The sequence below is a fragment of the Protomyctophum parallelum genome, assembly GCF_964188405.1.
Source record: "Protomyctophum parallelum genome assembly, chromosome: 4".
In the NCBI taxonomy this organism is placed as follows: Eukaryota; Metazoa; Chordata; class Actinopteri; order Myctophiformes; family Myctophidae; genus Protomyctophum; species Protomyctophum parallelum.
In genome coordinates, this window is record NC_139700.1 from 8429102 (window position 1) to 8454694 (window position 25593).

General features: G+C 46.2%; 1 protein-coding gene across 1 annotated transcript in view; it reads right to left on the minus strand.

Moving 5' to 3' along the window:
• The window catches only part of hydin (HYDIN axonemal central pair apparatus protein), a gene marked incomplete at both ends in the record, with an annotated part of 178481 nt that overhangs the window by 109597 nt on the left and 43291 nt on the right, over positions 1-25593 (minus strand). Inside the window, 12 exon segments of the mRNA XM_083764015.1 lie at positions 4168-4388; positions 4978-5073; positions 7624-7767; positions 8217-8360; positions 9072-9390; positions 9612-9850; positions 17788-17940; positions 18545-18709; positions 19981-20119; positions 21953-22053; positions 22405-23213; positions 24685-24752. Of these exon segments, the coding sequence (XP_083620141.1) occupies positions 4168-4388; positions 4978-5073; positions 7624-7767; positions 8217-8360; positions 9072-9390; positions 9612-9850; positions 17788-17940; positions 18545-18709; positions 19981-20119; positions 21953-22053; positions 22405-23213; positions 24685-24752 (2598 nt within the window).

Below are 25593 nucleotides of genomic sequence, written 5' to 3' on the forward strand. Positions count from 1 at the left end.
AGGTGTGAATACGTAGTAGACTGGTTTTGGTGAATATTAAGTAGTTCAGGACAGGTCATCTGGTGGGGGTCTGGTGGGGGACACGCATTACAAATAAATTAATCTGAACTAACCCTTAAAATGCTTCAGGGAGGAGGCCAGGGAGGTGGAGGAAATGTCACACCGACAGCCAGGGGAGGATTACCCAATGGGCCCTGTGGGCCCCGGGGCCCCTGGGCTAGGGGCCAGTGGTAAATTGTACAGACAGCTGTACGACCGGCTTTGACAGTCAAGCACGTACAGTAGGATGAGCAGTGAACAGAGGGCTGCTTAAAAATGCCGCTTGGTTTGCACCGAGGGAATGAGGGCGTGTGAGAGATATCTTGTATAGCGAATTAGAATGAAGAGAGGTTGGACGTGGAGAAACATCTGACTTGAGGGAGTATGCATGAATTAACTGTTATAGCGAATGAACGGGGGATGGGGGGAGGGGTCCGGGTAGAGAGTTACAATATAACTCTGACTCTCACATACCTAGTATTAGTATAGGTCAGAGCATGTGAGCGGAGCGGAGCGCGGAGCGAGCGAGGAGCGGAGCGGGGGGATTTTGACGTGAGCGCGGAGCGGGTTTTTAAATGTGTCAGATTGACTTCCGGAGCGAGAACTGTCCTCCGCTCCGAGCCGCTCCGAGCCGCTCAATGCACACGGCACGGCTAATTTACATCATGCTCCAAAAAAGAAACGAAGGCCTTCAGGTTTAATTAGCCAATTTCAGGAAAACAGCATTTAATTTTTCCCCCGTCATTTCTTTCTGCTGAGCGGAGCGGGCATCTGAGTGTAGCCTCGGAGCGAGCACGGAGCGGGGAGCGCTCCATGCGTAAATGAAGGTGAGCGCTGAGCGAGCGAGGAGTGGCGTGGGGGGAGATGAACGTGAGCGCAGAGCGAGCGTAACAAAAGCCGTCGAGAGCGAAGAGCGGAATTATCGGCCGCTCCGCTCCGCTCACATGCTCTGGTATAGGTACAGTATGTATGTATAGGATATATATCATTCATACAGTATAGTTATACTTTCTTATGGTTTGTTTACTGTCACTGTGGGAGTCGGACAGAAAGTGATTTAAATGTATTTCATTGAACCCACCTCTAACCTATCTCTCAGTGGAGTAGAAAGAGTGAGCTGTATTGTACTGAAATCTCTCTCTCTCTCTCTCTCATAATCTCTCTCTCGTGTAATTACTGTTAGGAGAGTAATTAGCTCAACAGGGCCAGATTGCATACATTTTGTGAGATAGCGAGACAGAGACAGGCTCTCTGTGTGTGTGTGTGTGCGCGCGTGTGTGCGTGCGTGTGTGCGTGCGTGGGGGTGTATTGTGCATGTAAATCCGTGCATATGCATGCATTCTAGCCAGAGTATAGAGCAGCAGGGTCATCATTTAATTAGCAGGACGGCCTATAGGAGACACAGGGATTTAAAGTGACGGAGCTCATAATCTAGAAGAATAGGAGGACGAATCAAAGGATAGAGAAGACAGTTAAAGTGTGAAGAAGGAATAGGATAAATGAGAATGAGGATTAGCCAGTGAGAGAGAGAGAGAGAGAGAGAGAGAGAGAGAGAGAGAGAGAGAGCTGTGTTGCCATGTCTAAGCAATGTTGAGCTTGTTCTTTCTATAAAGTTGATTATAAATATTGGTATAATTGCCGGTTGTGTTTTTTGGGACTTAAAAAAAAAAAGTCTAGTTACTTATTCAGGCTTGTTTCCTAAATGTTGTTTAAACCTACAGTTCTCAAACATTCTGAGAAACATCTTCTTCTGTGAGCCCTGTACCTGAACAGTGTTAAAAAAGAAGAAGAAGAAAATAGCAGATCTATGACTATAAGCTCCGTGTGAGCTTGTAAATCAACACCGTGTGAGCTTGTAAATCAACACCGTGTGAGCTTGTAAATCAACACCGTGTGAGCTTGTAAATCAGCAATTTCCAAATATCCAGTGGTCATGTGGACTAGAGACGCTTCTTTTGAACTTGTTTTCATATAGCCTATATACCTAGTTTGCTTATTTCTCTCACAAAATCTGGCAACACTAGAAAGTGTAAGAAGAAAATGAATTCAGAGGGAGAGGGGGGGGGGGGGGGGTGAAAAGAAAGTAGGCAAAGATAAATTAAGAAAAAAAGAGGAAGGGGTGATAAATCGTGGAGAGCCGAGGAGGGATGGACTGCTGTGGCATTCACCTTAGAGTATAATACTCTAGTCTAAGGTATTCACAACCTTGATGTGGGGGAGGTTAGCCGAGGCCAGGCTGGTGAAACGAACAGCCTGTCGTGTGATGTGGAGGAGGTTAGCCGAGGCCAGGCTGGCGGACGTCGACGAACGGCCTGTCGTCGTGTGCAAATAAAAAGGTACAGAATCAGTAGACTTGGCTTCCCTCAAGGGACCTTATAATGGACTTGGCTCCTATACTTCGGTTTAAAGTTATGGGCTGGGACCATGCTTCTCTCCTCCCGCCTGCACCGCTCCCATATAAAGTATGAGGTCAATTCGGCTCTCGCCCGTGAGTGCTGTGCAGCTCGATATAGTGCGCTTTGTAAAAGAATAATATTCCAAAAGAAATGCCAGGGGCATGACACAGATAGAACAGAGTTTTTTTCCCCCTAATTATTTCCATTTCATTTGGTACTCAATGAGAAATGTCCCTCTTCATTGGAGGAGATATATGGGGGTTCTCGTGGGAGCATCCCCCGTCATGTGGTGACGAGCTGAAAAAAAACCCTGTTTCGGTTCCAAGTCCTAGTTTAACACAGCAGACTGCATAGTATTATTCTCCTGGGGTGACTTTGTATAATCGAGGAAATGTGCCAAATAAAATCCTGCCGTGTTGTCTATACCAAGGCGAATCAGAACTGCTACACTGATCTCTGCAGCACATGCAGAGATCGCTCTAAAATGTTGGTTTGGGGCTGAGAATTAGTCAAGGTCCTGTTCTTCTCTTAACATAACTGCTAGGGTGTTTCATTGAGCCTGCATGCACTCCAAGGCAAAGCTATTTTAGGCTGTTTACTTGTTGTTTCTCTTTCTAGTGTGGAATCTGCTATTTCATAATTCTACATATTTCATAAGTAATGTGTGTTCCTGTGTGCTCATCCTGTTGTCACCTACATGGGTGTCGATCTGAGAGCCTCTCAGGGGACCCCGAGGGTGATGATGGCTGTTGTTTATACTACCTTTTGTTCTGAGCCTTCATTCCTGAGTCACACCCAAGGACATTTACATAGAGATAAGCAAAGGGCGGCCAGTGATCCCTATGCTATCACAAGTAAGACGCGCAAACGTGTGAAGCGAACGTTCGGTGGTGTCAAAGCGGGACAGACACACAGACGGACGGACACACAGACAGACAGACATGATCTGCAGGGTCTCATAGTTAGTGCTCATTGCGTATTCTCAAAATAGACATCCCAATTAAAACCTGGCTTAAAATACTGGACTCAGTGATAGAACCAATTTCCCACCAAATGGTTGTGAGATCTGGGGACCATTAGCAAACAATGACCTTGAAAAATGGGATAAACACCAAACCGAGACCCTACACACAGAATTCTGCAAATCCATTCCCCGTACCCAGCGAAAAACACCAAATAATGCAGGGCAGAATTAGGACGATACCCACTCATAATCAAAATGAAAAAGAGAGCACTTAAGTTCTACAACCACCTAAAAGAAAGTGACCTAGATGCACTCCATAACAAGGCACTCACACACACAGCAAAACTCTAGAGAGATGCCCCCTCAGCCAGCTGGCCCTGGAACTCCGGCCACAAACACATATTGTGCCCAATATTGCTGTATTGTTGTATTGTTCTTTCTGCTTTGGCAATGTAAACGTATGTTTTCTCATGCCAATAAAGCCCTTTGAATTGAATTGAATTGAATTGAATTGATCCCAATTCTACCTTCCAGGGGGGTGACCACTGTCTGGAGCAAATGTTTACTGTGACTCTGTATAACCAGTTGAATTTGAATGTAGGTTGGTCATTCTCGATGATCGAGCCTGTGCGTGTGTGTGCTTTGCTGTAAGTAAGAGTAGCCTTGCCGAGCCATGAGGCCCATAGGGCAGGAGCCATGAGGCCCATAGGGCAGGAGCCATGTATGGCAGGGACGAATAGTTGTCATAATCTTCATGGGGAACCGTACCTTATAAGGTACTGCTTGTGGTCCACCAGGAAGGTCCAGTGGTAGGACACGGGCAGCGGGGAACAGTTGGTGAGCGTGAGCTCTCTCTGGGTCTCGGTGCAGTTGAGCACACAGCCAAAGTCCAGGCTGGCGGAGGAGAAATGGAGGTTGGGGAAATGGACCTCCCCGTGGAGCCCCACCATGTCCCGCTGGGGGTGTTCCCTGTAGCACACCTGGAGGAGCTGTGTGGGAAGAGCAGAGAATGGAAGCATACAACGTGTCGCTTAACCCATTTCTTTAGCTAAAATAGCAGATCTACAAGCTCATGAACATGTAGGTCTGCTATTTTTGAAAAATGTGCCTCAAATCTTTGAATATATATATACAGTATTATTACAGAGTGAACATTTTAACTCAAATCTTTGCTTCTGCGGACGTCCCTGGAACAACATATTTTCAGATGGTGGTCGGAGGCATATTACATATAATTTATGGGGTTCTTGACAAGAAATACAGAAACATCGACGTCAGGCCTAAATGGGTTAATACTAACTCAATGTAGGGAACATAAAAATGAAGGGATATTTAGTTACTCGTGACCCATAGAAATGACCTATTGTTTGGGAAAAAGTCATTTAGACTCTGACTTAGGCTTCAGTGAAGAAGGACCATGTGACCATCCAATTATGCACTGACTGATCCATAAGTGGGCAGAAGCTATTAGAACCAAAGATTATCATATCTCATTTTAATAAAGCCTACTTTGTCAGAACAATGTTATCAAAGGAAGGCCAACCTGTATGGAGGAAAAGAAAATGGTATGAATCGAACCTCGTTTGCCACACGTGACTCCAAATCGTGGCGATAAAAAGCCGGGTTGAAGCGCGCCCACACCTCAGCTTGCATCCCAGCCTCCAGGGCCATGACCTGAACGGAGACAGTGACAGACCAAAGTGAGTTTGAAACTATGACCAACAACAACAAAATAAAAAATATTGTGAAAGAATTTACACTGCCCAGGGTATAACAAAACGGGATATTTTGTGGAAAGACATCTTTTGCACCACTAAGCAAAAGGGATTTCCCTGTGATTCAGGGAGATATTTCACTTTTAGGCCATCAGGCTGAGGTTGCGAGCCACTCAGATACACTAGGAGCACTTTTTGTAGTTAAGGAGTAATTGTCTCCACCAGGCCGAAGGCATGTGGGGAGAGTATGTTTTGCACTCCGTCCGTCCGTTTGTGTGTTTGTGTGTCCGTCCGTCCGTGTGTCCGTGAACAGCTAATCTCGGCCACCGTTAACCCGGTCGATGCCATATTTTGCACACACAGTCCCTGGATGCCAACCATGAACCTCTGCCCCAAACTTTCCAGAACGGCCTGTTATAGCGCCACCAGGAGGCCGCTTTGTGCAAAACAGCCACCGTTAACCCGGTCGATGCCATATTTTGCACACACACTCCCTGGATGCCAACCATGAACCTCTGCCCCAAACTTTCCAGAACGGCCTGTTATAGCGCCACCAGGAGGCCGCTTTGTGCAAAACAAGTTTTTGCACAGTACACCTACAGATTTTGTCCAAACATCACGCAAATTGGTACACAGTCTCTCTAGAGCCATTCAACGAAACGGGTCTTTCAGATTTATCAGACTCCATCCTGATTGGTTAAGATTGGCTTCCAAAGTTCACAGGAGTGCTCAGTTTCAAACAAAATGCTGCAAATCATGAACACATCGCGTGATTTCCGTGAAATTGTGCACCCACATTCCCACTAGGCCGAGGACGAAATGCCACATGAACAATTTCAACTCAGCCTCAAGGTGGCGCTATAACTGGCCAAAAAGTGTTTTTACCTCTAACTGCACGGATCTGTGGATAACCTGGTGGAGACCTGTGCCCGGAAGGGCACTTTTTCTAGTTTTGTTGTATTTCCTGCTGATTCACAACACAAGCCTATTTTAACATGTGTTCTGGTTGCTTTGGGGTTCCTACCTGTAGACACTGGGGACACTGTCTGCACTTTTTTGGTGCAGAAAATGTATTGAAGAATCGCATGACTTTTGCAGTCAAAGTAAATAGCTTGATGGTTGATACTGTAGTTAGATGCTTTTAGCTATTTCTGCATCTAATAAGGCCTTATATTAAAGGCAGCTGATTCACTATAGAACCAAATATTATATTGGCCTTTAGGTTGCTTTAGGATGTACCTGTAACCAAATGGGTCCATTTGGTTACATTTTACACTCTCAGAAGTTAGTTATTTAATGGTCCATTTGGTTACCAACTGCATAATTTAGCTGGGAACCACCTGGAACCCCCTCAAGGACCACCGGTGGTCCGCGGACCACTGGTTGAAAACCACTGATATACAGTATGAACAATACAATATTTTTGGGGCCAGGTACATTATTCTTAAAATACAGCTTAATGTTTGTGTGTGTGGAGATCTATCGGGGAGGCACCGGCCCAAATGTGTACTGTACATCGTCTGAAGTATAACCCATAGTTCCAAAACCCTTGATATGAAAATCAGAGCAGGTACGGTCGGGTAGTACGTGGTTCTGTGAATTGAACTGCTACAGTAGCATGCTAATCCTATCAAAGGTAAAGAAAACGGTGAGATTTTCATACACACCTAACCTTGAAAGCCCCCATGCAGCGAGCGCATGCAGAGACGCCAGCCTGCTGAGAAATCTCATTTAGAAAGTTACCCCCCCCCCCCCTCCTGGGCACAGGCTTATATTCATCACAGATTCACAGTACATTTGCACAACTTTAAGGGGCTTGAAGTTTTGTGATTTCTTGGGAGAATTATGATCCGATATAATAATTATACCATGCTTTTCTAAATTGGAAGCACCTTCGCACTCTCATCTATACTGTAAAATACCCGTCTAAAGTTAATCTCACCATCTTCTACTGTTCAACACCCACATAAGATTCATCGATGTACCGTCTCCTATACTGTTAAAGGTTTATGTCGCATTTAGGATGTGCGGTGCGGAGAAAGCACTGCTGATAGCAGCTCAGCGCATATCAGGTTACAGTGAAAGATGAAGCATGACTTCAAATTATCCAAGGAGGCTAATCTGGTAGTCCAGAGTTTAATGCTATTTCTATTGACACAGTGGGTATACGGTAGAAAATAACCATGGATGTGTGACAGGATTGAAATGGAACCTCCTAGCAGTGAGATATTATAGGGTGAGGTGTTACAGAAAGGCAGATATAGATTCCAGCCTGCTTGCTATACGTCGAGTGGATTTTAACATCCCTGTATTGTCAGTGGAAACTAAGACTGACCCCTAACGGAGGGGTGGAGGGCACTGTACTACCTTGCAGTGGGGGGGAAAGTGCTCACATGTTTTACAAGTGCCAATACTGCAACGTAGAAATACTCTGTTACAAGTAAAAGTCTGGAGTTCAAAATGTACTTGCGTAAAAGTACAAAAGTATCTGTATCAGGGTGTATTGTACCTTAGTGGTGACTGGCGTGGGGTCTCCCGGAGTGTCACACAGAGAAAAAGGCTCAGCCAGGGACAGATCCATGGTCAGAGGCAAGGACGACACGTTCTTCAAGACCAGCTTCTCATACAGCGGCACTAGACTTGTTCCTGGGACCTGGGAAAGACCAATAGAATAATACATAAACCTACAGTGTCCGGCCCTTAATAATGGGTACATTTTTACAATGTTGATAATATGCTATAATGCCGAGTTAAGCGCGTAACCACATGAACCTGTGAATGTAATAATAATAGACAAACATTCAGTGAAAATAGGACATCTACGAGAGCTTACAGTAGATTGGCTACTTTCGGTGGAGAGATTATGATGTAAAGGGAAAAAGGAGGGGGGCCAAGTACGGACCCGTGAGGGGCCCTGGTCTACTATTAGAGTATTATATGGTTATTATATGGTTGAAACGAGTTAAAATATATGAGCTCACAATGCAATGCACAGATGCAACATGTTGTGAGCAAAACAAATGAATGAATAAATACATGGAATATTTTAGAAAAACATTGTAAACATGCCACGATAAGCACAGCAGTTTTAAAGTGACCAACCTTCTCCACGTAGAAGCTGATCTGCCTGGAGGAGAAGCTCAGCACGGGAGTCACAAAGCAGCAGGTGATGTCCGCCGTCATGATGTGCTCGTAGCGCCCCTGGTGGCCCAGGACGGCATGGCACACCAGACGCTCACGCACCACCTGTTGGTACAGAGAAGATGAGATGGAGTTATCTGGAAGATACAGTACCATCTATTTTACCTTCTGAACAAGCACTCGCCGTCACAGGTGAAAACAACTGTTGGGTTCGCACATTACAGGGATACGACACACTCCCGAGAGAGCTCTAACGAGCACAGAACAAGTTTGACACTTTTATGGCCTGATCAATTGGTAAATGGTAAATGGTGCATTTATATAGCGCCTTTATCCAAGGCGCTTTACAGAGATTGTGCATTACATTCACCCATTCACACACACATTCATACACCGATGGCAGCGGAAACCATGCAAGGCACCAACTAGCACATCGGGAGCAATTAGGGGTTCAGTGTCTTGCTCAAGGACACTTCGACAGTAACTCTGGGGGAGCCCGGGTTCGAACTGGCAACCTTACGGTTACCATCGAGGCATTCTACCCCTGAGCCACCGCCGCCCAATTAAGAGCTCTTGCCGAGCTCCCCCTCTCCCTTCACAGAAAAACACAAAATAATTCAACATAATCAGTGGAACAAAATACAGCCATAGGGATATCTTTCTGCAAGGAAACACACCAGCACAATAATACAGTGGCTGAGGAAAATGAGGGCTAAAATATTTGTATGTACAGTACACATGCTAAATGCTAAATGTTACCTAGTTTCCCTTTAAATCGCAAATAACATGCATTTTAAAACTGCTTTTAATATTTACCTTCGGCGTGTCCGAGGATCCCGTCAGCACCATGTCGACAGAGCATCCTGGGAACAGCTCCACGCGAGAGGGGCTGAGGCTGAACACGGCGGACCTGTCCCTGATAGCGGAGCTGGCCAGGGACCCCCGGCCGGGAGCCTTCGCCCTCCGCGACGACGGCGTGATGGACGGCAGCGAGGTGATGTTCTCCTCCCGGGAGGTCTTGATGGACAGCGGGGCTCGACCGGGGAACAGAGGGGAGTCGTCGGACGCCCAGTACAGACGGTGTAAACGCTGGCCACGGTTGGTCAGCCTGAAGTGGTACTGACATGGCCCCTGGCTTTAGGAGACAAAGGGAAAAGGAGACACCTGAAGTGGTACTGACATGGCCCCTGGCTTTAGGAGACAAAGGGAAAAGGAAGTGGTACTGACATGGCCCCTGGCTTTAGGAGACAAAGGGAAAAGGAGACTCATTTGTATATACCGTTTCCACCGTTTTGTGCCCGAATGCCATTTCAGAGGTAAACATTTGGTATTGGAGCCGTTGGATGCCGTTCTAACCTGAAGTGTGTCCCCAGGTCGAGGCTGGGGCCGAAGGGCCGGTCGCTCACGATGGTGGTGCCGGCGCCGGTGGCGGACAGGGGGACGGCGTGCGTCTGGCCGTCCTGGACGGACAGCTGCAGCCTGTCCTGGAACAGAAGCGTGTCTTTCAGGTGCGCCACCAGGCTGAGCTCCAACTGTCCCTCTGGGGGCACCGTCCCCTCACTGGGCTCAACACGCCACAGAGACTTGGTACGGAGCTGAACACAAAGAGAGAGAGAGAGAGAGAGAGAGACTTGGTACGGAGCTGAACACAAAGAGAGAGAGAGAGAGAGAGAGACTTGGTACGGAGCTGAACACAAAGAGAGAGAGAGAGAGAGAGACTTGGTACGGAGCTGAACACAAAGAGAGAGAGAGAGAGAGAGAGACTTGGTACGGAGCTGAACACAAAGAGAGAGAGAGAGAGAGAGACTTGGTACGGAGCTGAACACAAAGAGAGAGAGAGAGAGAGACTTGGTACGGAGCTGAACACAAAGAGAGAGAGAGAGAGAGAGAGAGACTTGGTACGGAGCTGAACACAAAGAGAGAGAGAGAGAGAGAGAGACTTGGTACGGAGCTGAACACAAAGAGAGAGAGAGAGAGACTTGGTACGGAGCTGAACACAAAGAGAGAGAGAGAGAGAGAGAGAGACTTGGTACGGAGCTGAACACAAAGAGAGAGAGAGAGAGAGAGACTTGGTACGGAGCTGAACACAAAGAGAGAGAGAGAGAGAGACTTGGTACGGAGCTGAACACAAAGAGAGAGAGAGAGAGAGAGAGACTTGGTACGGAGCTGAACACAAAGAGAGAGAGAGAGAGAGAGACTTGGTACGGAGCTGAACACAAAGAGAGAGAGAGAGAGAGAGAGAGACTTGGTACGGAGCTGAACACAAAGAGAGAGAGAGAGAGAGAGAGAGACTTGGTACGGAGCTGAACACAAAGAGAGAGAGAGAGAGAGAGACTTGGTACGGAGCTGAACACAAAGAGAGAGAGAGAGAGAGAGAGACTTGGTACGGAGCTGAACACAAAGAGAGAGAGAGAGAGAGAGAGACTTGGTACGGAGCTGAACACAAAGAGAGAGAGAGAGAGAGAGACTTGGTACGGAGCTGAACACAAAGAGAGAGAGAGAGAGAGACTTGGTACGGAGCTGAACACAAAGAGAGAGAGAGAGAGAGAGACTTGGTACGGAGCTGAACACAAAGAGAGAGAGAGAGAGAGACTTGGTACGGAGCTGAACACAAAGAGAGAGAGAGAGAGAGACTTGGTACGGAGCTGAACACAAAGAGAGAGAGAGAGACTTGGTACGGAGCTGAACACAAAGAGAGAGAGAGAGACTTGGTACGGAGCTGAACACAAAGAGAGAGAGAGAGACTTGGTACGGAGCTGAACACAAAGAGAGAGAGAGAGACTTGGTACGGAGCTGAACACAAAGAGAGAGAGAGAGAGAGAGACTTGGTACGGAGCTGAACACAAAGAGAGAGAGAGAGAGAGAGAGACTTGGTACGGAGCTGAACACAAAGAGAGAGAGAGAGACTTGGTACGGAGCTGAACACAAAGAGAGAGAGAGAGAGAGAGAGAGACTTGGTACGGAGCTGAACACAAAGAGAGAGAGAGAGAGAGAGACTTGGTACGGAGCTGAACACAAAGAGAGAGAGAGAGAGAGAGACTTGGTACGGAGCTGAACACAAAGAGAGAGAGAGAGAGAGAGACTTGGTACGGAGCTGAACACAAAGAGAGAGAGAGAGAGAGAGACTTGGTACGGAGCTGAACACAAAGAGAGAGAGAGAAAGAGAGACTTGGTACGGAGCTGAACACAAAGAGAGAGAGAGAGAGAGACTTGGTACGGAGCTGAACACAAAGAGAGAGAGAGAGAGAGAGAGACTTGGTACGGAGCTGAACACAAAGAGAGAGAGAGAGAGAGACTTGGTACGGAGCTGAACACAAAGAGAGAGAGAGAGAGAGACTTGGTACGGAGCTGAACACAAAGAGAGAGAGAGAGAGAGAGAGACTTGGTACGGAGCTGAACCAAAAGAGAGTGTGTGTGTGACACAGTGTTGATTTCGTCGACTAAAACTATGACGAATAATTTTCATCGACAAAAACTAGATAAAGTAAAAAAATAAGCTATGACGACTAAAACTATTGCCAATTTAGTCAACAAATAAAAACTAGACTATTAATGTTAAAAGGAGAGATCAGGTACAACTAAAAGACAAGTCATTTTATGTGTGGTTGTGCTCGGGTGTTGCGCTCTGAAAATAGCAAATCGACAGGCTGATGGTAAAATATCATGCCGTATACACTGTGACAATCATACAATAATAATACTATATCATACTATAATTCTGACAGGTGTCAGAAACACCGCTGTAGCTCCTCACTGCCTGCACCAATCGCTCCCACTTTCCACACAGGCATTGACCATAATAATATGGAGGTCTCAACAAAGCCCTTTTTCCAATTTAACAAATTATAAATTAATAATTAATTTATTATTGAATAAAAAATGCGAAAACGGGGGGGGGCAATATCTCACAACGGGTAAGGGCTAGTAAATAAAAAATAAAAAATAATCACAACACTTTCCTCTCACATTTACAATCTCTCAGAACCTCTCTCAGAAATTTTATTTCGCGTCCATACAGAATGGATTGCACGAGATGAAACTTTTTTATTTCCCTGCTCTATGGATCAGTAAGCGATGGCATTTATTTGAATAAGGCCTATAATCTATAAATCTAATGAGAAGTTCGTCTTGCGAGTCCCGTTCAACTCAGCTGGCCTGATCTCCCTCCTGCGCTGCTCAGTGTACATTTGTACTGCATCTGAGCACGCACTGGTTGAGGGTCACAATCAGTGGTGGGAAAAGTACTCACATATTTTACTTAAATAAAAGTATCAATACTGCAATGTAAAAGTACTCAGTTACAGTACAAGTAAAAGTCCGGATTTGAGTAAAAGTACAAAAGGTATTGGCATCGAAATGTACCCAAAGTATTCATTGTGCAGAATGTCCCATTTAAACATTTATAAAAACCTTTTGAAAATAGCAGATCTATACAAGCTCACAATGTGTCGCATCGTGAGCTTGTATATCGGCTATTTTCAAATGGCCTGAAATGTATACAGGGCTGAAGTGGTTCATGTATAATCAAAATCTACAAAATAACTAGTAACTAAAGTTTTCAAATGATTGTAGTGGAGTAAAAGTACTGTTTGCCTCTGAGATGTAGTGGAGGTGAGGTAAAAGTACTGCAAATTGGAAATACTCCAGTAAAAATAAAAGTACCTCAAAATTGTACTTAAGTGCAGTACTTAAGCAAATGTACTTTCCACACTGCATGATGGATGATTAACCCTTAGTGGAGATTCTCAGAATGAGTCCTAGCCACAGCCCAAGCCACCGTGCAGAGAATGTCCCCCGCTACCACCCTTAGATCTCCATATACTGTATGGAGCTGACCCGTTCTGACATTCCATATGTTAATCTGATCTCATCAAACTCTGTACACTCAAGACATGCTGCTTATATGGCCAGTACAGAATTCATTCCATGTTGATCTGAAGGGTGATCACATAGTGAAGAGGAGGGGTCGATACGAGGGTGACCACATAGTGAAGAGGAGGGGTCGATACTAGGGTGATCACATAGTGAAGAGGAGGGGGTGTGTGGGTGTGTGTGTGTGTGCACAGGTACAAAGTAACAAGAACAAGAATAAGGCGGGCAGAAGAAATAACTACTGGTAGTTCAATCCACAGGTTTTAGGCTTAACAAAACCGGCACAAAATTGGTCTGATTAGTAGGCAAAGTAGAATGAAATGGGCCATAATTACTGAGATGGGAAATGTGGAAATGGTCACAGGTGTGTGTGTGGAGATGATGCAAAATCCTGTGGACTGAATTTAGGAACGACCAGCAGCACACCAGCGCTTTCAGTGCATATTTCTGAGGGGGGGGTCAGGAAGAGGTGGGGGGTCGGTCCAGAGACAGGGGCATCGTGACTGAAATCATGTTAGAAATATGAGCTGCAAAGCCAGTAAAAGTAAAAGTGCAGTAACAAAATGTAACTGGAAAATGGGTTTAAAAGTGTTTCAACTGGTCAACCAAATGAGATATCGCCGGCATAAGTGATATTACACGAATTGTATACAGTATCTCTCCTTGAGGTAATCGTTTATCCCTCAAAATCACGAAGGCTAATTCACTTGACTTTTGGGATGTACACAAATAAGTCCAGGTGTGTCCAAAAACGTATACCACTGCACTTTGGTTTTGCAGGAAACGGATCACTTCATGTTTTGAACAACTTGAACCATAGCATCCCCATTCTGGAGTGTTGAGGGAACAAAACGATAGGGGCCTAGCAGAGAGCCCTGGTGGACTCCGGTCAACTACAGGTCAAAATATAGGGTCTGAGTGGTTCAACCTAAGCAGACCATACACATCCTTCTTCTGTGTGTCTCACCGACTGCGCCTATAACCCATTCTGACCTGAGATCAGATTCATAAGAGGGTTTCCACTGGACACACACTGGTCTGATGAACCCATTCTGACCTGAGATCAGATTCTAAAAACGTTCTTCGATTTTTCAAAAATGGCAGACCTACAAGCTCGTATCGCGCCACTCGGTGGCGCGATATGAGCTTGTAGATCTGCTATTTTTCAATAGATAAAGCATAACATGATGCCAACACCAAAATGGGTGCCCGGTCAGAATTGGATAATACATGTCTGACAGAGACCGATTTGTGAAAGCATATGAAACCTCAGCAGTAGGCTTGGTAAGAACCGGATTTCCTTAGGTTAGACCCTGACAGGCCGTCTGTCCCACTCCAATGACAAGAGGAAGAAAGTGGCAAGCATGACTTTCTCCTACAACAGCGGCCGCGATCTTTAGGCATCAAGTCTATTTGCGCGTCTCTCTCTCTCTGCCAGCCGATATCGAGCGGAGTGTAATGTAATTCTAGGAGCATCGGCATCGATTGACGCCCGAGAACGATGAGGAGAGAAACTCCTCCCTTCAACCCTGCACGGCTTCTAGAGGAGAGAGAGGACGGGGTCACATAGCTGCACCTGAGCTGTGTGTGTGTGTGTGTGTGTGTGTGTGTGTCAGTGTGTGTGCGCGCACGCGCGCGCGTGTGTGCATTTGTGCGTGCGAGCATGCGCGCCGTGTGTGTGCTTTGCATTTACCATACTTACGAGGTCTATGGTATAGAATTTGAGAAATAGACAATATGAGCACCATCTTCTGGTCCTCACAAGGAAATGGATGTTCTTTCGGTTAGAAAAGATATGGAGAGTTAGGCTTACGGTTAGGAAAAGATTCAGGTTGGAATTTGGTTTATGATTACATAACAAATTAATTTATTCTCGTAGACCTGCTATTTTGGTAGACGGCTACTGGCACGCCAAACTTGACTGTCTCTTGACAAAAAAAATGTGCAAGTCCTTGCAAGTATACAATTGTGTGAGATGCGTGCATGCGTGTGATGCGTGCATGCATGCATGCGTGTGTGTGTTATACATGGTAATGCCTATATGTCAGCTTGTGCAGTATCGAGGCACGGTTCCAGTCACTGCTTTATTCCCAGGGGATCCCAGCAGCGGTGCAGCGCTGATGGGGTGAGGCCAACATTATACGGGGAGAGGATCTTTAGGGGGAGGAGGGGACGAAACACTACACATGATGAACTGTAGATCTCATGTTGCGCTGGGGTTTATCGCCTCATTTACTGTGCCAGGAATACAAGAGAGCGAGATAAGTGGAATACCATTATTCAAAATGATGACTGTGCTGAATGCAGCGACGCAGCACTGATGACTCAATTTGATGTGCCTTGTGCTTGATTAGAAAACACATCATGTTAAATAACGCAAATGTTCAGTACAATTCTTTTTGCGTGCTCATGAAATCAACGCACATGGGTTCCTTTTCTCAGTGCATTCTAGTTCTTCCGCAGCGACCTTTTCATTTAACGACTTCATTATCCGACCAACACACAGTAATAACAGCAATTCACTTAATATATATAGGGGCAAAAGACGCTAGAGGGCCTATTGGGAATGCACCTTTAAATGGAACGATTATTCAAGTCAATCAGTCAAACTTAAGAGCAATTAAATTATCATCATTCAGTCTAATCACTGATTTAATTACCAATTAATTATTAGTGTTTTATTATGTTGGAAAGGTTCTGCGGAACAGGTTCCACCAACATTTCTGCTGCTTGTACTGTACCTGCATACGTAATTCACAAATAAAAACCCTTCTCGATTCTTCTTGATTCAATGATTTCACCCTTTAACCCATTTTGGGGCGGGAACCCCTTTTGGTGTTAGCATTATGTTATGCTTTAGCTATTGAAAAATAGCAGATCTACAAGCTCATAGCGCGCCACCGAGTGGCGCGCTATGAGCTTGTAGGTCTGCTATTTTTTTTAAATGGAAGAACGACTGACATAGAAACATAGCTTTTTCAGAAAACTGTCAGGATGTAGAAGACTTTTTTAGAATCTGATCTCAGGTCAAAATGGGTTCAAACAGAACATCTAAGTCAGCGGGGTGTAAGAGAAGTCATCCGAGTTCAATTGTCCATGTTAGCATGGTACTGTAAATGGACTGCATTTATATTGCAGATGTTCTAGTTTTTGAATGAGTGTTTTATAATGGACGCCTGGCATTCACTGATTCACAGTCACACGCTCGTTCACACACCAACAACGGAGATAGCCATGCAAGATGCCAACCAGGCCTGGACTGAGACAAAAATTCAGCCCGGACATTTCCGCGGAATTTGGCCCAGACTGGCCCACCACAACCAGCGCGTAGATACTCTACTGACTTTTCGGGGGCGAGGCCCATACAAATACTTGAAATACAAGCCCTCAACACCACCACATTTACAGTACTACATAAATGATACACAACCAACAGACAAATACTTTAACATTTGGCCCAGACCGGCCCACCAGAGGGTCGGCACACCGGGCATATGCCTGGTACGTCCTGTGGCCAGTCCACCCCTGATGCCAACCTGCTTGTCGCAGTAAGCTTGAGGACACATCGAGGCACAATGCCAACCTTTACTTCTACTTCCCATACAGATGATCACTGCAGTGGTGCTCAAACGTTTTCACGTCAAGGACGCCCACATTGATTTGTATTTGGCCTCTCTGACCCTCAACTGAAGAGGTTTTGTTTGTGCCAGGGTCCTCCGGAAAAGAGAATATTTGTGTTGATTTATAATATTTTCGAGATAAAATAAATAAATAAGTACAAGCTCGTGACGCACTGTATGCAATATTCACATATTTAGCTGGGGACCCCTGGCGGTCCTGATGAACGTAACTTTACACAGGCAGCGGTTTTGGGCAGATGTTGCCGAAGTTCCCTTGAGCAAGGCACTGAACCCCCAACTGCTCCAGTGGAGCTGCTTAGTGGCAAACAGTATAAGACTGTGGTTGTACTGGTCAGCTCCCAGGTTTGAATCTGTGTGTGTCTGTCTGTGTTTCTACGTGCAGGGCGTTGCTGAAAATGAGCAACAAAAAAAAGCTTCTACACTATACTATCACGAAAACATTCATGGTATCCTCCGGGAAAAAAATAAAGGTCCAGCATAAAAAAGTAGATAGAAATTTCAATATTTTTTTCAAACATGTTCCCATGCAGTACATTTTCCAACGGTTTCATTCTTGTGATATACAAGAAATAAAGAAATAAAGAGCATTGATTTAGGAGAGTCCTGGCATGACATAATGGCTTTTCTAACCAACTCATATAATGTGAAAAGCTCCAAGCAAAGCAAAATGAGGTCGGCGAGGCTTTGCCGAGCTGTAATTTGTTATGGGGATGGATTGCAATTGGACTGGCAACCCATTATCTCTGGAGCTAACAAAGCATTGGACCAGTTAACTCATTAATTACACACTCAATTAGAGAGGATGAATTAATCAGAGGAGCAGGGGGAGTGAGTTTTTGTTTGCAGGGATTGAGAGGCTGGATGGATATGTGTGTGTGTGTGTGTGTGTGTGTGTGTGTGTGTGTGTGTGTGTGTGTGTGTGTGTGTGTGTGTGTGTGTGTGTGTGAGAGAGAGAGTGCATGCATGCGCGGGGTGTGGGAGACAGGGAGAAAGAGCGAGTGAGAGACATTGAGACCCACCGTGCGAGCGGTAAAGCGGGCTGGGATGGGGGACTGGTTGGACAGGAGAAGAGTTCTGGTAATGTCCGTCAGAACTGGAATCCTGCCAAAGTCCAGCTCAGGAGTGTGAACATGAACCGCTGGACCCTGACCAATACATGACAGAACCACCTCCTGTATGAGGGGAGGGGAAGAGAGGAGAGGAGAGGAGAGGAGAGGAGAGGAGAGGAGAGGAGAGGAGAGGAGAGGAGAGGAGAGGAGAGGAGAGGAGAGGAGAGGAGAGGAGAGGAGAGGAGAGGAGAGGAGAGGAGAGGAGAGGAGAGGAGAGGAGAGGAGAGGAGAGGAGAGGAGAGGAGAGGATTTACTAACAGTTTGCAGAATTACAGTACATTTCAAGTACAACTCAATACAAAAACTGTTAACTGTGAGTGGACGCATTACACTTGTTTACAATAGGGCCGACCATTTTCAATTCATCAAAACAATTAGAGACGTACGAATATACACAACTATATAGTCAAAACAGGAACTTATCATAGAGGTAAAAAGGGAAAAGAAACATATACAGTGAGGGGGGAAAGGGGTGAGGAGAGGAGAGGAGATCGAATGATTGAGAGTAATTGCTTCATTCAATAATTAATAGTTAAGAAAGCACTGTGTAGCTCGTGCCAAGAAGCTAACAGCAATAACACTATGTATTACCACCGCACGCATGCATGCACGTGCATGCGCACATGCACACGCACACGCACACACACACACACACACACACACTGACCATGGGTGCCTGTGTTCTGCCAAACACAGCGATGGGTGCAGCGTACTGCAGTCTGCCCAGAGTCTGAGCCAGCAGGAATATGGGAACCTCCACTGAACTGGATGGAGGAATGACTCCTCTGGGGTGAGCGCTGCCATAAAGCACCGCTGGGCGCTCCTCGTAGACCTGCCCACAGATAGACACACACACACACACACACACACACACACACACACACACACACACACACACACACACACACACACACACACACACACACACACAAAGTAACCAATTAGACAATTACTTAAGTCAAAGTATAAAAGTAGCTCACATTAAATGTACTTGGTTTTAAAATGTACTTAAATGTATAAAAGTAAAAGTACAAAGTACAAGTACAAGTAAAAAGTACAAAATGCTTTTCAAAAGGCCTACAAAGAAATTAAGTCCAACATTTTTCATCCTGTCAAAAGTAGCTTGCCATTCATTATCAATGGCATTTAATGTTTGTGTGAGGACAATGTTTGTGTTTACATGCATATTACACGCACCCTCAGGGTGCAAGCTCACACAAAATATATTTCACAGTCAAATACATATTAATTTAGGGGTCCTAGTCTTCATATATACTCTAAGGTCCTAGTGGAGAGAGCCATTGCAAAACAGACATCACATTAAGCCCTCCACTAAGCCCCACCCACTCCACTCTGCAAGGGCAAGCTGTCCAGTCACCCATCACAGAGATGTTAAATGATTTCGCCATATAAATAATCGATCAAGAGCCAGAGCTTGATCGATCTAGTCAACAAAGCCTGCAGTATAGGCTATGCAATGTGGATGACATTATTTCAATAAAGTAGAAATACGAGGGAGAAAGTTGAAACAGCTATCAACCTTAAAGACCGTCCCGACAGAAGTTTTGATGCAATATACGGTTAGACTACAGTGATTAGTATTGGCATTGGGTGAGTCGTGTTTACCGGTATGTGTTCACAACACAGCCATGCAAAATAACAGCTATGATGACGAGCTGTCGAGCTGACGAAAACAGAGCCGATGCAGAAGCAGCACGGGCTGCACACACACACACACACACACACACACACACACACACACACACACACACACACACACACACACACACACACACACACACACACACACACACACACACACACACACACGCACGCACGCACGCACGCACGCACGCACGCACACACGCACGCACGCACACACACACACACACACACACACACACTCTTGTACTCTCTTCCACTCTTTTATAGTTTCGTTCCCATTCCTATGCATTGCATTCGGTACACAAGGCCAGTCAGCAGCAGGTATGTGTGTTTGTGTGTGTGTGTGTGTGTGTGTGTGTGTGTGTGTGTGTGTGTGTGTGTGTGTGTGTGTGTGTGTGTGTGTGCGTGCGTGCGTGCGTGTGTGCGTGCGGTGTTAACCTGGTCCAGCAGGCCGTAGCAGCCAGGCAGGGAGCTGCTGGTGTTGGTCAACCTCACTAGCTGTTGATACGGATGACCCAGAAAACACCTGTGGAACTCCAACACCGGAGTCTCTACCACCACCTCAGGTACCACACACCTGTTGGAAACGAGCCAGAGTTAGTCTCCACCACCACCTCAGGTACCACACACCTGTTGGAAACGAGCCAGAGTTAGTCTCTACCACCATCTCAGGTACCACACACTTGTTGGAAACGAGCCAGAGTTAGTCTTTACCACCACCTCAGGTACCACACACCTGTTGGAAACGAGCCAGAGATAGTCTCTACCACCACCTTAGGTCCCGGGTGCGCACTCGGGATCACTTGGCAGATGTTGTGGTAGTGTGATTGATGCGTACCGTTCCCGGGAGCGGATCGCCCAACCGCCCCCGGGACCGCATGGGGGGCGGGTCTCTGGACCGTTGAAGTGTATTCAGATACGGATCGTTCCAATGTGAATGCATGCGTGGGAAGTGGACAGTTCTTTTTAAGAACGTGACATAATCTCTAGTTGACGAGCCAAGCGTAAAAAAAAAAAAAACATAGCCGCTGCACGACGCGTAACACCAGCGCATTTCTCAACACCGCCCGTCTCCTGTTGAATCTGCAGCACTGCAGTACGCGCTGATCTTATCCTGCGGACTACACGTGGCTCTTGGGCTTTGCTTGCAGGCATAGTATCCAAAGTAAAACAAAATAATAATAATGCTAAAGTAGAATTCATAGCAAACTAATATCAAACACGACACTGGAGCACAGAACTGACTGACACAGTGAATAGCAGGCAGGCTGACAGTGAAGTAGTATAACGGCAAAGAGGCAATGCAATGCAGTGTGTCACTATTTATTTGAGACAATGTCGCAGAGTTGATGGTCAGTGTCCGGGCGTGCCAGCCATCAAGCACACCGCCATCAGGAGGATTAAAGTGTGTTATGCAAGTGTACCCGGGTGCGCTGTTGAATCTCGGGCAATGTGAATCATGGCCATCGGGGACCAGGCAACCGTATTCGGAAACGGTTCCAATGAAACGGATTCAGTCCGACTCAGTGTGAATTGCCTATTAGTCTCTATACCACCTCAGGAACCACACACCTGTTGGAAACGAGCCAGAGTTAGTCTCTACCACCACCTCAGGTACCACACACCTGTTGGAAACGAGCCAGAGTTAGTCTCTACCACCACCTCAGGTACCACACACCTGTTGGAAACGAGCCAGAGTTAGTCTCTACCACCACCTCAGGTACCACACACCTGTTGGAAACGAGCCAGAGTTAGTCTCTACCACCACCTCAGGTACCACAGCATCAAGGGTTTGATTGGGGGTAAGTCCCTGTGACATACTAGCGTCATGTCCAGGGGGTGTGCTTGTACATCAAGCTGCCTCACGCTACAGAAACAGGAGATAGGCTCCTGCCCCTATGGGCCTCATGGCTACAGAAACAGGAGATAGGCTCCTGCCCCTATGGGCCTCATGGCTACAGAAACAGGAGATAGGCTCCTGCCCTATGGGCCTCATGGCTACAGAAACAGGAGATATGCTCCTGCCCTATGGGCCTCATGGCTACAGAAACAGGAGATAGGCTCCTGCCCTGTGGGCCTCATGGCTCGGCAAGGCTACTTACTTACCACCTCAGGTACCACACACCTGTTGGAAAAGACGGCAGGGCCTTTTGACGGGCCTCGATGGCAGGCCCTGATGGCCTCGTAATGGCCGAATTTACACTAGGTTGCATGCTGAAAATATATCTACGAGCTTGTAGATCTGCTATTTTCAGAGCGCAACACCTGATCGCAAACAAACATGAAATGTGCGCACAGGCGGGCACACACACGCACGCGCACGCACATGCATGCACAGGTTGCACACGCACAGACACCCACACAGTTTCTCAAATAGCGTCTGTGCTCGATACTAATTTGTTAATCTGACCTGGCGTTTATTGGCAGAGTCAGGACTTCCTCCCCGACACCTTCTACGTCCACCACCAGCGCCAGCCTGTAGCTCTGCACTGTGTTGGAGCACAACGTCACCTAGAGAGAGGAGCATGCGCACACACACACACACACACACACACACACACACACACACACACACACACACACACACACACACAATTGATGAAATAAAAGGGTGTTCCCACTCAAATCAACAATTACAATTTTCTATTTGGCAGTGCGCAAAAAGCTTGGAATACGGATGTGTATATTACAGGAAACAAACTGCCATAAACTCCCGAATTGTACCATCACACCTGTATATTACCGTATATTACATGTATGTGCCCGCCAAACTTGAGGTTTACGGGCAAAATACAGTTCCCGTAATTCCCTGTTAACTCCTCTTTTCACGCAGTGCAGGCGATGGTGGCCACCAGGCCTTACCTCCACAGTGAGGTCTGACATGGTGGTCACCATGCTGTTATAGGGCTTTACCTCCACAGTGAGGTCTGACATGGTGGCCACCATGCTGTTATAGGGCCTTACCTCCACAGAGAGGTCTGACATGGTGGCCACCATGCTGTTATAGGGCCTTACCTCCACAGAGAGGTCTGACATGGAGGTCACCATGCTGTTATAGGGCCTTACCTCCACAGAGAGGTCTGACATGGTGGCCACCATGCTGTTATAGGGCCTTACCTCCACAGAGAGGTCTGACATGGTGGCCACCATGCTGTTATAGGGCCTTACCTCCACAGTGAGGTCTGACATGGTGGCCACCATGCTGTTATAGGGCCTTACCTCCACAGAGAGGTCTGACATGGTGGCCACCATGCTGTTATAGGGCCTTACCTCCACAGAGAGGTCTGACATGGTGGTCACCATGCTGTTATAGGGCCTTACCTCCACAGTGAGGTCTGACATGGTGGTCACCATGCTGTTATAGGGCCTTACCTCCACAGTGAGGTCTGACATGGTGGTCACCATGCTGTTATAGGGCCTTACCTCCACAGTGAGGTCTGACATGGCGCGCACGGCGCCCGTGGCAGGCCTCACGGTGAACTCTGAGGGCCGTGCGCGTGCCGTGTCCAGAGCGGCGCCGCTGCCGTGCCACTGGTTTCTGGACAGCTCGGACACCTGGGCGGCGCTGGACACGCTGGCGGGCCCAGAGCCGTCGCCCGACACCCGCAGGGCGAACGCCATGGGCACCAGGGAGGTGTTGAAGAGGGTGCACGTCAACGTGTGGGGGAAGCCTGCACGGAGAGAGAGAGAGAGGGAGGGACAAGAGAGAGAGGGAGGGACAAGAGAGAGAGGGAGGGACAAGAGGCGTCATAGAGAGGGAGGAGCCAGAGAGAGAGGGAGGGACAACAGGGCAGTGGTGGAAAATAACATCTACTGCACGTCATTATTTTACTGCTAAGTACGAACATGTTCGTACCTAAAGCTTTACACCAAATAGGAAACGATTTAGCCGAAAATCTGCTTTTAACATTGGACCCGGTTGCTAGGCAACGCCTCCGTCACCCCCAGCACCAGGATCTTTGCACACGGCCCCCATAGACCTCCGATCTTTACAATGGCGGTCTCCATGCCGGTAAAGCTAGAGAATATGCCCTGGCAGGGCATTCTGCCGCCACCAGGTGGCAGACAACAAAGAATTAAGTACAATTATGAGATATAATGACTTTACTGAAGTATTTCCAATTGTCTGTACTTTTACTTCTACTCCACTACATATCAGAGACAAATATACTACAATTATTTAAAAACTTTTAGTTACTTAGTAGATTTAGATTTACAAAACATACATTACAACATACATTAACCACTTCAGCCCTATACATTTCGGCCATCTTCAAGTGCACAGTGCGTCACAATGAGAGGCATTGTGAGCTTGTAGATCAGCTATTTCCAAAAGATTTGTATACATTTGAAAATGTAATGGAAATTCTGCAAAATTAGTACTTTTGCTTTTGGTACTTTAAGTAGGCCTACATTCATATGTCAATACCTTTGTACTTTTACTCAAGTAAATGTTTCCCTCGACTTTTACTTGAAACAGAGCATTTCCACATTGCACGCACGCATGCACGCACGCACGCACGCACGCACGCACGCGCACTTAAAATCGTGAAATGCGAAAGCCTTTAACAGGTCTGCCATTCATCACTCATTCTATTAGATAAAGCAGGAGTTTTGTCTTTTTGTTCTTGGTTCTGCTGAATTGCCTCTACGACGCAATCACACCATCGCTTGTACTTAGAACGCTTCTCTCAGCAGGTTTTTCAAATTATCCTTGAATGAATGAATCATATCAGATTTTACAATCATTGAATGGGCGGCGGTGGCTCAGGGGTAGAGTGACTGGATGGTAACCGCAAGGTTTCCAGTTCGAACCCGGGCTCCCCCAGAGTTCGTGTCGAAGTGTCCTTGGGCAAGACACTGAACCCCTAATTGCTCCTGATGTGCTGGTTGGTGCCTTGCATGGTTTCCGCCGCCATCGGTGTATGAATGTGTGTGTGAATGGGTGAATGTATAATGCACAATCTATGTAAAGCGCCTTGGATAAAGGCGCTATATACTGTAAATGCACCATTTATTGAATCGTCACACTGACATATAGTTACTTAATATCTATCCAGCACACTAAGTTAAGTCCACGAGGTTAGCACAGCATTTTAGCGTATGTGTTTTTGATTGTGTTAAACATGTACAGTTACTCACCAAAGGCAACATCTCCAAAGTTGAGCTCTGAAACGTTGAAGTTGAAAGTGGGGCCAACGACGCGGCCTCTGAAAACCAACACATGACTGATAATAACTGATAGTAATATATAAACCAAAGCACTGACATATCACAACAGATGACATCATGACAATTAGTATAATGACTACAAAGACAAAGTGCAGTAACTAACAGAAAAAACACACAATTGAACTGTTAACCCATTCTGACCTGAGATCAGATTCTAGAAATGTCAGTCGCTCTTCGATTTTTCAAAAATAGCAGACCTACAAGCTCGTATCGCGCCACTCGGTGGCGGGATATGAGCTTGTAGATCTGCTATTTTTCAATAGCTAAAGCATAACATGATGCTGACACCAAAATGGGTGCCCGTTTAGAATGGGTTAAATGGGGTAAAAAGTGATTCAACATGGTCAGCCAAATATTATGTTAACCTTTTTTTCTGCCTGGCTGGGACCAAAATAGGGAATTGATCCTTTCACACTGCCCAACAGTATATATTAACCCATTTAGATTCTAATGTCTTCCAAATCATGACAGTTTTCTGGAAAACCCTATGTTTCTAGGTCAGTCGTTTTCAAACATTTTTTGTTTCATGTCAAGGACCCCCAAGATTATATGTAATTGGCCGCCGACCACCATCAAAAAGTATGTTGTTCCAAGGACACCCCAGAAGCAAAGATTTGAGTCAAAAACGTTGGCTCTGAAATAATATATAAAGATTTGTGCCACATTTTCACGATAAAAAAAAAATAGCAGACCTACAAGCTCGTAGCGCGCCACTCGGTGGAGCGCTATGAGCTTGTAGATCTGCTATTTTTCAATAGCGAAATTATAACAATGTTTAAAACACCAAAAGGGGTTCCAATGTGGCCCTCTGGAGTGAGT